At 40.0% G+C, this 12,376-nt stretch overlaps 1 protein-coding gene across 1 annotated transcript; it reads left to right on the top strand.

Annotated features, from left to right (window-relative positions):
* The first annotated feature begins 2,895 nt into the window (after positions 1–2,895).
* On the top strand, positions 2,896–8,184 carry LOC137794317 (high affinity choline transporter 1-like). Its single transcript, XM_068591070.1, has 8 exons — positions 2,896–3,079; positions 5,504–5,617; positions 5,775–5,930; positions 6,043–6,191; positions 6,274–6,417; positions 6,714–6,867; positions 6,960–7,174; positions 7,654–8,184. The coding sequence occupies exons 1-8, from the start codon at positions 2,896–2,898 to the stop codon at positions 8,182–8,184; spliced, it is 1,647 nt and encodes a 548-aa protein (XP_068447171.1).
* The last annotated feature ends 4,192 nt before the right edge of the window (positions 8,185–12,376 follow it).

Genomic DNA, 12,376 nt, shown 5'->3' with positions numbered 1-12,376 from the left:
TGTCATTGTGAACTGTCATAATACGCTGGTTGATTTTTCTCATTCATACTTCAAATTAGTGATTGCTACGACGCAGCTCGCCTCGCAGTAGTGAGTAGTTAGCTCGCTAGCTGGCTCGCTAACATCACCTTCCATTGGGCCTATTGCTGTTAAGGCTGGTTCCAGCCATCACAGTAGCCTTTAAATACCAGTTTATTTCAATACTTTTACACATGGCTGCTCTCCCTTCATGTAGCAGCGTTGAGCCGGGTTGTAATACAAGGTCAACACATGAGGTCACAAAACGTGCTTGTATTCATTTAGACAGTTTTGATTGTCCCAGAAACACCAATACAGAGTTGGACTTGTGCTAAATACAAACAATTTGGTAGCATCGACTGAAGGGCCTGAAAATCAGCTTAACTGCATGTTTTTTTTGGTCCGTGGCATGAAAGAATCTGTGGATGCTTGTTTAAAACTCGATGCCAACACAATACCAGAATAGGATCTAAAACCAATTGAGTTGGGTGTGAACAGAATGGGATTAACAGAAAAAAAGAACACTGAGTATATTGTTTACGAGTCTGAATTCAACCGTCAACGATTGACGCCACAAGAAAGCTAAAGACTGAATTGACAGAGTCAATCCAGGTGAGTTTTGGTTTGATCTATCAAATGCACATATATTTTTTTTTAATTTATTTTAATGCACCTGCATGATCTCTTGTGTTTTTTTTATTTTATTTTTATTTTGTTTGCTGAGAATGACAGCTGACAGCAGCAGAACAGAGCACACCTTTAAACTTTGCACAGGGTCATGCCATCTGCAGAAGTAGTCTGATGACTGCAGTGGTCGGGTGTATAAAGGACGGTGGAGTACAGGGCAGTGGTGAGTGACTTTGTGGAGTGGGCCGGCGAGAATCACCTGCTTCTGAACGTGAGCAAGACCCGAGAGATGGTGGTGGACTTCAGGAGGAAGACGACAGCTCCTAGACCTCTGAGCGTCCTGGGAGTGGACGTGGACATGGTGGAGGAGTACAAGTACCTGGGTGTCTCCATCGACAGCCGACTGAACTGGAAGGCCAACATCGACGCTGCCTACAAGAAGGGGATGAGTCGACTCTTTTTCCTGAGGAAGCTTTGATCCTTCAATGTGTGTAGCAAGATGCTGGAGTTGTTCTATCAGTCGGTTGTGGCCAGCGTCTTGCACTTCGCCATTGTCTGCTGGGGGAGCAGCATTGGAGCCGGTGACACCAACAAACTTAACAAGCTGGTTAAGAAAGCCGGCTCCATCATCGGCTGCAAGCAGGAGCATCTGGAACAGGTGGCGGAGAGGAGGACTCTAAAGAAACTATTGTCCATGTTGGACAACTCGGACCACCCTCTCCACCAGCTCCTGCAGGGTCAGCGGAGCACTTTCTCAAAAAGACTCATCACGCTGCCACAAGGACCGCTACAGGAAGGCATTCCTACACACGGCAATAAGACTATACAATAAATCCCTCAAGTCCAGATCCGGGGACTAATTTGCACTGTACACGTATATAAATAACACTCATGTATATACATCATTATATATATGTTACTTATATATATTTTACTAATTTGCACATTGCACTCTGTTTACATTTAATTTAATCTAACCCGCTGAATACACTGCAGTTAATTTAATCTCTGAATACACCGCAGTTATTTGTTATGTATATGTTTCTGTACATGTGTATATGCATGTGTATATATATATATATATATATATATATATATATATATATATATATATATATATATGTATATATATGTATATATATATATATATATATATATATACATATATATATATGTATGTATATATATATATACATATACATATATATGTGTATGTATGTGTGTATGTATATATATATATATACATACACACATACATACACATATATGTGTATATATATACATATATATGTATATATATACATATATATGTATATATATATATATACATATATATGCAGCGATGCTGGTAGAATATTATCGTCATGATCAGACCTGGTATATTGAGAGCGATTGTTGATTTAACCTTTAGCTGAGACAGCCGGTCTTCTTCTCCTGTGAGGTGCTTCAGTTGCAGATCCCCTGTGGGGGTGAAAGTCATAACATTTTACATGTGTAGTCAAACTAGTTGGGACATGTCAGCACTATGGTTTACGTAACTTTTCCCTCACATATTGTGAAATAACTGTCTTTGCATTTGATTTTTCTTTTTATTGAAGTGTAAAAATATTGTACATGAATGTACATAAATGTCAAAATATATGTAGGTGTGTTAGCAAGTGTGCCACATTGCACATCTTTCACACATGTTCTTAGCAGCTCACAATTATTTATTCGACCAGAGTTATGTCCTTCACAACTGTGACAAAAAAGCTTTGAACAAAGTTTATGTAAGAACGTGCAGTTGATCTTTGATAGTAAAGTGGGTTTCTTAACCCTAAATTAAATAGATGTATGTTGATATAACAGGAGGAATTTGCTTACATATATTTTTGTTTATGTACAATATTTTGGCAGAGTACAACAGAGTCAAGGTCAGGAAAGCAGGAAGGTTACTGGGATTCAGGAATAGTGGCAAATGCAAGTGAGGGGACCAAAATAGGGAGGGTGAGACGGGCATGATGAGAAGGTGAAGGGAGTGAGGGATGAGGAGGAGGGAGCGACTGACAGAGTGAGGAAGATTTGTAGCTGAACTGTGACATATGCAGATACAACTGGGCCTTCAGGGGAAACCATAACGCTGATGTGTCCTAGACCAGTTTGACTAGATAACTCAAATGTTTAGTCTTTTTAACGCCCACTGGAGTCCTGCAACTGGAGCACCTCACAGGAGAAGAAGACCGTTTGTCTCTGATATAGCTTTAATCAACCATGGCTCTCAATATACCAGGTCTGATCATGATGATAATATTCTACCTGCTGGTGTTGGGAATCGGCATCTGGGCCTCTGTAAAGTCAAAGAAGATGGAGAAAAACACACAAGGTGGACAAGTGGAGTTTTCTTTTTTGGCTAACCGGAGTGTCAGCTTGGTAGTGGGAGTCTTCACGATGACAGGTGAGTTTTGGATTGATCATTATTTCAAATACACAGTTTTGATTGATCTTTGAGTGGTTTTTATTTATTATTATTTGACTGCACCTGTGGATCTCATGATTTTTTTCAGTAAATATTTCAGATGCAAATTATTGTTTCCATATGTTATATAATATGTCACATAAAAATGTTTATTTCCTGAAACACATGATCTGACATTTATTTAATCACAACCCTTTGAATGAATATACTGTAAATAAATGATACAACCCTAATCATGAAAAATAACACTCACAATTCCCTGGTATTTGTTCTGTTTTGTGTTGTTATAGGTTCTCATCATTCTAAACAGTACAATGCATCTTATCCATATTTACAATCTGCATTTGCATATTAGCTTAGTTTATTTAATCCTTCTGTGGTGTTCATATTTTTGTTATTCAGCCAGTGTTCATGGGTCTTCTAGATGTGCTGCATTTTGTTTGTTTTTAATTCAACAATACTCAACAGATGTTTACTTCATGTCAATTAAAAGCAATATAAACAGCATAAAAAATATGTGCTGTTTATGAGCAAATACAGATCACACTCTTGTTGGCCCGTCCACTCGAGCCCTGTATGCAATACAGAGTGTGTGGTCATTGGAAAAAAAATAATCGTATTCTTTTTTTGTTGATAAAAAATAAGTCCCACAGACCCAAACACCACACAAGGGTTAAAACAATATATATATATATATATATATATATATATATATATATATATATATATATATATATATTGTAGCGTGATCGGAGATCTTGCCAGGGAATGAGGGGAGGGGGGGGTAGGCGGGGTAGGAAGATCTCTTAGCCTAACACGGTGGTAACTCCTTTGACTAATTATAAAAGTAATCCCGGAAGAAATAACAATCTTCATCCAATATGAGTATAATGTCTTAGGTCTTTTATCTCGCCCCGGGCTAAATCGTTAGGACTTTTGATTATTTCGAGTTAAGTTATAGGTTTTGTTGAGGGTGTTTCACAGCTCTATGCTGTCAGGTCCCCACAGTGGGCTTGTCTCAACCCGTCTACACCTTCTCTCTGCCTGTTTGATACCATCTCATCATGATACTAATACTGCACTGTTTTCACCCAAAGATACTTACCTTAAGTCTCTTCGGTAGATTCAGTCGTCACTTCTGTATCTCACGGTTGGTGGACAGGGAAAGAGCGTTAAATTGTTTTTAAAGAACCAGAACTTTGTTTGGTGTCAGTCACTTACCCAATGGTAAGGCTGAGATTTTTTATTTGCGCTCCAATCACTTACAACAATTTCAACTCAATGAAACAGTGCTCAGTGTGAAAAGTAAAATGAAAATGAAACTAAGTATAGAGCTGGTTGAAAACCACTTTCTCTGTTTGGTGTTCCTGTACTGCTGTCAGGCTCTCTTCTCCTGATAGCAGACGTTACATATTAAGTCTAGTCTTCTCTAAATCTGTTCTTCCAGACTGTGGTCTGGTGAAAAAGAAGAAGAAAAAAAGGAAAAAGAAAAAGTCCTCTGTCCTCTCTGTGCATCACCTCTTGTACCTCACAGACACACTTAACCCCTCCTCCTTTTCTTTAAGGGTTAGTCCTAGATCTTGCCTCTAAGATAAGCTGAGGGTTTGTTGCCTAATATGGTCACACTGGCTGCTGGACCCTAATACACGGGAGAGCTTTTTACATTTACCCATATTATAGAAAAGATTACATAACATAACAACTTACAGCATCCTATGCATTTTATATGGTCTAATCACAAACTGTACTTTAAATAAAGACCAAACCGTATATATTCCTTCACTGGTAAAAAGATAATGGTTATACATTTAAAAAAAAATCTAAATAGTTATACAAGAATATCAAAATAGTTATACAAATAGTTATACGTTTTTAATGATTACACTTTTTTACTTTCATAATTTTCTTGATCTCTCAACAATATATATATTGCAATTCGGCATTTTTAAGTAAACCAATTACTACTATCAAGGGCCTTTGACATATTTTAAAATTATGAAAAATAAGGACTGAAAACCACCAACAACCGTGACACCTCAGACTACAAACAGACTACAATGGCAGAGAAGATCATTGGTGCCAGCCTGCCCTCCATCCAGGACGTGTACATCTCCAGTGTCAGGAAACGTGCAGGAAACATCTCTACAGACGCAACACACCCTGTACACAACCAGTTCCAACTCCTGCCCTCTAGTAGGCGCTGCAGAGCTCTATACGCCAAAACTATCTGGCACCAAGAACAGCTTCTTTCCACTGGCGTCAGTCTGACTAACAATGAAAAAACGTAGTGAAATTCCTGGTATGCCAACGCATGCAGGGCCAATAATGCATATTTTAATTCTGCATCTGTGTGTGTGTGGTGTGTGTGTGTGTGTGTGTATGTGTGTATTTGTTCCACTGCAGCTACTTGGGTTGGAGGATCCTTCATCATCGGTATTGCAGAGTCAGTTTATGACCCCACCAGGGGTCTAGTCTGGAACCTTGTTCCTCTGCAAACGTCCATTTCCTTCATCATCGGTGAGTCATTCGTCAACATGAATCTGAGTATTGTTACCTTAACACAAGATTTTGTTAGCACTTTAAGACACATTCTGTGTCAGTAACAACACAACGGAGCCCGGACGTGGCCACACAGCCAAATAATTAACAGTATTTCCTTCCTGTTCCTTTAAAGGTGGACTGTTCTTTGCAAAGCCAATGAGGGAGAACCAATACATCAGTATGATGGATCCCTTCCAGAGGAAGTATGGAAACAAACTGACGGCGGTTCTTTCCATCATTCCTCTCATAACGGAAGTTGTCTGGATTCCTACGACTCTGATTGGATTGGGTACACATTCATGTTCAAGTACATTCAAACTGATGTTCCCTTTCTAACCCATGCATTTTCCTCATCATGCTTTTCCTCCATTGTGTTTGCTGTGTGTGTTTGTGCGCTACAGGAGCCACCATGAGTGTAATACTAGATCTGTCCTTCAGTGTTTGTGTCTGGATCTCTGCTGTGGTGGCGATCATCTACACTGTTCTTGGAGGTCTCTACTCGGTGGCTTACACTGATGTCATCCAGATCTCTCTGGTGTTTCTGAGCTTGGTGCGTTTTTACTCAATGAACGTTCAAGGTGATGTGTTCTTCTTTCATTTAGACCCTCCTGAGTGATTTCCTCTTTCCACAGTGGCTGTGTGTCCCTTTTGTTCTGACCAGTGACGTTTATACTGACATCAGTGAAACAGTATTCAACCACACACACCACGGCTCCTGGCTGGGCCATGTTGAGTCTGATAAAGTCTGGAGATGGATAGATCACTTTCTACTGATGGTAAGATGAGTTACATGACAGTATGATGGTTTAAAATATATATTTTTAAAGGTATAACTTTTATTGGACATTCCTAATTCACATGAGGATTGTAAAAATATATATTAGAGTTTCACAACCCAGCTTTAAATGTACATTTCAGATATTTGAAGCCAAACATGATGATGTACATCACTATTTACCATAGTTGAGAGCCATCTTTTGAATTAAAATAACCTTTGAATAACATTTTTTTAGTATCAGCAACATAAAGTGAGATTTGGTTTGTCCTACATTTAAAAAAAAATATTTTCTAGACTTTGGGCAATTTGGCTGCTCAGGATTTCCATCAGAGGACACTGTCTTCCAGCTCCACGTCCACAGCCAGGATCATCTGTTTCATAGGAGCAGGAGTCGTCATCATTCTAGGAATCCCGTCTGTGCTGATTGGAGCCGTAGCAGCTTCAACAGGTAATCTCTACTCTTTACCTGTTGGTGATCTTTGTCATGTCACGGTGGTGAATTAGCATTCATTGTTGTCTGTTCTGCCTCCTGTGTTTCAGACTGGAACTGCACCTCATATGGCTCTCCTTCTCCATACGAGCGAGGGCAGGCGGCCATGGTGTTGCCAATCACTCTTCAGAATTTAACCCCAATCTACATTTCTGCCTTTGGCATCGGAGCTATTGCTGCTGCAGTGATGTCATCGGCTGACTCTTTACTTTTGTCAGTATCCACCATCTTCACCACCAACATCTACCAGACCATCAGGAGTCAGGTGCAGTAGGGAACAGGATCATGTTCTTATATGTTTGCCTCACCTCTTCACTGGGTCTGGGTTTACTGTTTTACTGTGTGACGGCCCTCTGGTTTTAGGCAGGGCCTGCTGTGTGTGTGTGCCATGGCTTGTGTGTGTGTGAGAGAGTGTGTGTGTGTGTGTGTGTGTGTGTGTGTGTGTGTGTTGCAGGTCCCTGGTAGGCAGAGCTAATCAGCCCAACTGGGAGCACCTGGTCATTCTCCTAGGAGCCTTCAAGACCAGCCAGCGCCAGTGCTCGGGGCGCCTGGATCTCCTTTCCGCCAGCGCCCCATCGTCTTGACAGTATAACTTGCCGGGTGTGGCTAAAAAATGTTGTTCCCTGTTTGAAACCCTGTGTGTCTCCCGTCTTTGATGTGATGTTAGCGCTGGGCTGTGACAACCGCTTTGCATTTATTCACTTCAAGAATAAATATTCAAGTTTTACATGGTTTTGTTTTTAGGCATCTGATAAAGAGCTGCAGTGGGTGATCCGTCTCTCCATAGTGGCTGCAGGACTTGTGGGAACATCCCTCATCTACCTGGACAGCAGCATCATGGTGTTCTGGATCCTGGGCTCAGACCTGACTTACTCCATAATGTTCCCCCAGCTCATCTGTGTCCTCTTCATCAGAGTTTCTAACGGTTATGGGGCTGCTGCAGGCTATGCTGTTGCAGTGGTGATGAGACTGTTGTGTGGAGAGCCGTTGTTTGGCCTCCCTGTGATCCTACATTTCCCAGGATGCACTTTAGAGGACGGTGTTTATGTTCAGCGCTTTCCTTTCAAGACCTTCTGCATGCTGTCTGGTCTGGTCTCCATCCTGCTGGTTTCATATGTGGCCTCACTCCTGTTTAACAAGGGGATCCTTCCTGAGAGGTGGGATGTGTTCAAGGTGAAGTCACAGGAAGCTCCACCACCAGCAGAGGGAGCCAGAGAGGCTGATGGTAAAAAGGCTGAAGCTGAACATGAACCAATGCTTGATACAGGTTGCTGAGTCAGTTTCAACTTCACGTCTTGTTTTCTTTTTGGTACATTGTTGCCAATAATACTCAATGTTTTCTATATGATTAATTCATCTGTATAATTCAGATTTTATATATTTGTATACTGGGCCAGTTTGTCAGTCGAGGTCGCTGCAATTCTGACATTTGATAACACTCATGCTGTGTTCACACCGAACGCGTCAAGATTTCGACGCGCGTCGAGATTTCATGTAAAGTCAATGCACAGCCGCGTCGACGCTGCGTAGACGCGTATCTTCCAGCGGGCAGCGCGTCAGACGCGTAGAAGCAGCACGAACAGCCCGCAGACCGCGGAGCGAACTCGGGTCGACGCGCGAGTTGAAATTTCGCAACTCCGGCTGCAAAAACGCGTGAGTCATAGTTGCGTCAGCCAATCAGCGTTGAGATGGTCCGCTCGTCACCGCTGCTTGCTGCTTTTTGTGTGAACACACTTCTTCTCGACGCGCGTCGAAAAATATCTCGACGCATGTTGAGTTTTTCTGACGTTCGGTGTGAACACAGCATTAGCATGTTCTTTGTGCAGAAGGTCTTGTTTCTATTCTAGTTTTACTTCATGTTAAAGTCTTCTCTAAATCTGTTCTTCCAGACTGAAAGTCTTCATTTGATCATATTTAATTTTAACAGCACATATACAGGACATTTTGTTTTTCCTCTTACAGTTCAGCTCTTTGATTGTATTCATGAGAATTTAAGTGTTCTGCCAAGACAAATACATGTTTTAGTACTTGGATCTGCTTCTTTCCCCTGGAGAGCTGCATTGTAGCAATCACTAATTTGACAAATCTGAAAAATCAACCAGCATCCAGTGACAACAGTGAAGCAACAAGCATCCAAGCAGCATGATGCATTTATAAAAACATTTAGGAGTCCTGAAATACAAGATACAGTTTTAAATTATCCATAAAAAATAAGACTTAGAGCTTATTTTGGTTACTTACAGTCAATTTCTTATCAAAAGGAGCATAATACATAGGTCCCCCCAAAAAATATGTTTAAAATGTTGTGATTAAAGAAATGCCCCAATAGTGTTTCAGGAAATAAACATTATTGTGTAACATGTAACACATGAAAACTCAAATTTGTATCTGATCAATTTACTGAAACCTGACAATTTGAAAAAAAAACACTAAAGATCCACAGGTGCATTAGAATAATAATAATATACAAAGAAAAAGGGCTGGGAACGTTAATGTATTATAAATGCGTTAACGCAGCAATTTAATTTGATGCCAACAATTGTGATCATGTGCTTTGGGAGGGGCTTATCACTGCTGCACACAGGTGCTGCACTTTAAATCTCTTCCAGAAGGCGTAGTTCAGTCCTGGACATTTTACGGCCTGCTGGAACTCCCAGTCCGGCATGTGTGAGGTCAATTTGAATGCGATTTACATACGTGCACACGCTTACGCAGCCTCATCGACAAGCAGTGTTGCCAACAGAAGTGAAAGCACATATTGTTATGTAATTTCTGTTCTCAACGAGCAGCGGTGCTGCCGCGAGCCTCACAAAGCGCTCACAGGCGGTCAGTCTCTCTGGAGTTTGCGCTGTAGGCTCAGAGTCCAGATTGAACATTGATTGTGTATGCCGCTGATCCTGGTGTTAGTTCTCTTTGGATCTACCTAGACATGAGAATAAACATCCTCAGAGATGAAGTTCAACAAATCCAGATCCTCTCTGACTAATACCTCTCAGCTGTCCTTCACATCTCCACCTCATTCAACCAGACTTGTTGTTCAAGCCAACACAGGCTGGACTTTTCTCACTGAGTTAAAAAAACTGAACTGAACTGGAAAACATGAAAAGCGCTTATTGTATGAAGTGAATCAATTGCTGGTCTTTAACATACATCCTTAAGGTAAGCAACAGACTGAACAAGAACCATGAAGGAGTGGTTTGTCCCTCACAGGCACCCTTACTACTGAACAGTAACTGTTCAGAAAAAAAAATACTGTTTGTGTGTATGTTAACTTGTTGTTGCTCCAGAGTGTTGTTCTATTGTTCTGATAACATTACTTTCAAATAAAAGCCTGCAATACACTAGTTTGACTTCCTTACTGAATTTGGCGATTAATCGCAGAGAATCGTGCAATTAATCAGTTATTTTTTTAAACTTTTACCAGCCCTAATAAAAATGTATGCATTATTAGGGTTATTTCATTAATTTACCGTATATTTATTTAAAGGGTTCTGATTAAAGAAATGCCCAACAAGTGTTTCCGAAAATAATCATTGTGTGACATGAACATATAAAAACTAAATAAAACATACTAAAATTTGTAACTGATCAATTTACTGAAACCTGAGAATAGAAATAGAGACTAGAGATCATGCAGGTGCTTTAAAATATTTTTTTTAAAAAGAAGTAAAAACACTCAGAGATGATGAATGTGTATTTTCAATGATCAAACCAAAACTCACCTGTCATTGTGAAGATTCCCACTACTAAGCTGACACTCCGGTTAGCCAAAAAAGAAACCTCCACCTGTCCACCTTGTGTGTATCCCAACACCAGCAGGTAGAATATTGTCATCATGATCAGACCTGGTATATTGAGAGCCATCGTTGATTCAACCGATAGCGGACAGCCGGTCTTCTTCTCCTGTGAGGCGCTCCAGTTGCAGATCCCCTGTGGGGGTGAAAGTCATAACATTTTACTTATCTGGTCGAACTGGTTTAAGACACATCAGCATTGTGGTTTCCTCCGAAGAGCCGGTTGTAACTGTACACTGTATAAATGTAACTGTAACTCTTTTGTCCTGGATGAGATAAGAGCCCTTTCTGCTGAACACAATTTTTTCTTCATTCATCAGTATTTAAGAATAAAAATGACTCTCTCTGTCATCAATTCCCCCCAAATGTGTTTTGATATCTAACAGGGCATTTATTTGAGTTCTTGTGAGAATTTCACCCCGACAAGCTTCGCGGCGCTCAGGGACTCCTCCTCCTCCAGTGCTGAGCTACTTCTTCTCTGACCCGCAGCATCAGACAAACAGGTTATGACGGTGTGCAATCCCCAACATTGTTAAATGAACCACATTAGCGCCGCTGAAAACATTACGTCGCAAAAAAACTGGTAAAATCAGACAGTTTTAGGCTGCCTTCAGAGTATACACAGAAAAAGGACTTCCTGTTAGTTACAATCTTATATACACACAAACGAGGAGTAAGCATAGATAATTATTAAGTGTGGCTTCAGCCGCATGGGGTCAGAGACCCCATGCTGGAAGCACACTTCATGTTCTCCTGCGGGCTTATTAGTTGGAATGCTTCGAGCATTCCAACTATTGTTCTTCGAATCTTTAAAAAACTTATTAGTTGGAATGCTTCGAATCTTTAAAAAACTTATTAGTTGGAATGCTTCGAGCATTCCAACTATTGTTCTTCGAATCTTTAAAAAACTTATTATTCTATTTCTTCCGTACGTATTTTGGACCTCTTCAGCTCCTTCATATTTTCAGCTACAGAAAAAAGTTCAATTATTCAAATATTCAGCTTCTTAAGCACACGTGTGCAACTTCCTTTTCAAATTTCAGACTTTTCAAATTTTTAAATTATTAAACTTTTTATGATTTTTTTTAAAATGGGACCCAATGGGGAAATCTTCAAATCATCTTCAACTTCAAACGTTTGCAGGTTCTTCATACGTTCAGCTAGAGACACAATTTCAAATTTCAAATGTTGACAAAACGTTCAGCTATTATTCTACGCTTTTACATTTTTCATATTTTTTCAAATATTTAAATTATTAAACTTTTTATGAAAATAAAAATGAATGGTTTCCAATGGAAAAACGTTTTAAAATCCGCTTAAACTTCTTCAACTCCAAAAGCCTAAGGCTCTGCCATGCTTTCAGCTAGAGACACCATTCCAAGTTTAAAATGTTGCCAAAACTTTCAGCTATTACCGTATATCTCCACTTATTGATATATTTTATACTGTCATAATTGTCAGCGTTTTAGTTTTATGTTTTTTTGCCGCCTTTTCTCTCTTTTGCATGAGTGTGTGTTGCGGAGCTCAGAGCACGTGATGTCATGTTAGAGGGCAGACCCACGTCAGATCTTGAAGATTTTTTTTTGTTTAAATTTGCCGTAAACTCCGTACCGTGTACTCTTTGGGCATAATTTATAGCTCAAAACGTTGGAAATCTTGTCTTCTGTCATAAA

This window comes from Clinocottus analis, unplaced genomic scaffold, assembly GCF_023055335.1.
Source record: "Clinocottus analis isolate CAN_PGR_092001 unplaced genomic scaffold, fCliAna1.0.p SCAF_24, whole genome shotgun sequence".
NCBI lineage: Eukaryota > Metazoa > Chordata > Actinopteri > Perciformes > Cottidae > Clinocottus > Clinocottus analis.
The sequence above is the reverse complement of the archived record's forward strand: the minus strand, read 5'-3'. Positions and strand labels throughout refer to the sequence as shown.

Excerpts from the sequence above, each read along its gene's own strand:
- LOC137794317 (XM_068591070.1), top strand. The coding sequence starts at position 2,896 with ATGGCTCTCAATATACCAGGTCTGATCATGATGATAATATTCTACCTG. Across the intron at positions 3,080-5,503 it reads GGGAGTCTTCACGATGACAG|CTACTTGGGTTGGAGGATCC; the intron begins GTGAGTTTTGGA and ends GTTCCACTGCAG. Across the intron at positions 5,931-6,042 it reads TACGACTCTGATTGGATTGG|GAGCCACCATGAGTGTAATA; the intron begins GTACACATTCAT and ends TGTGCGCTACAG.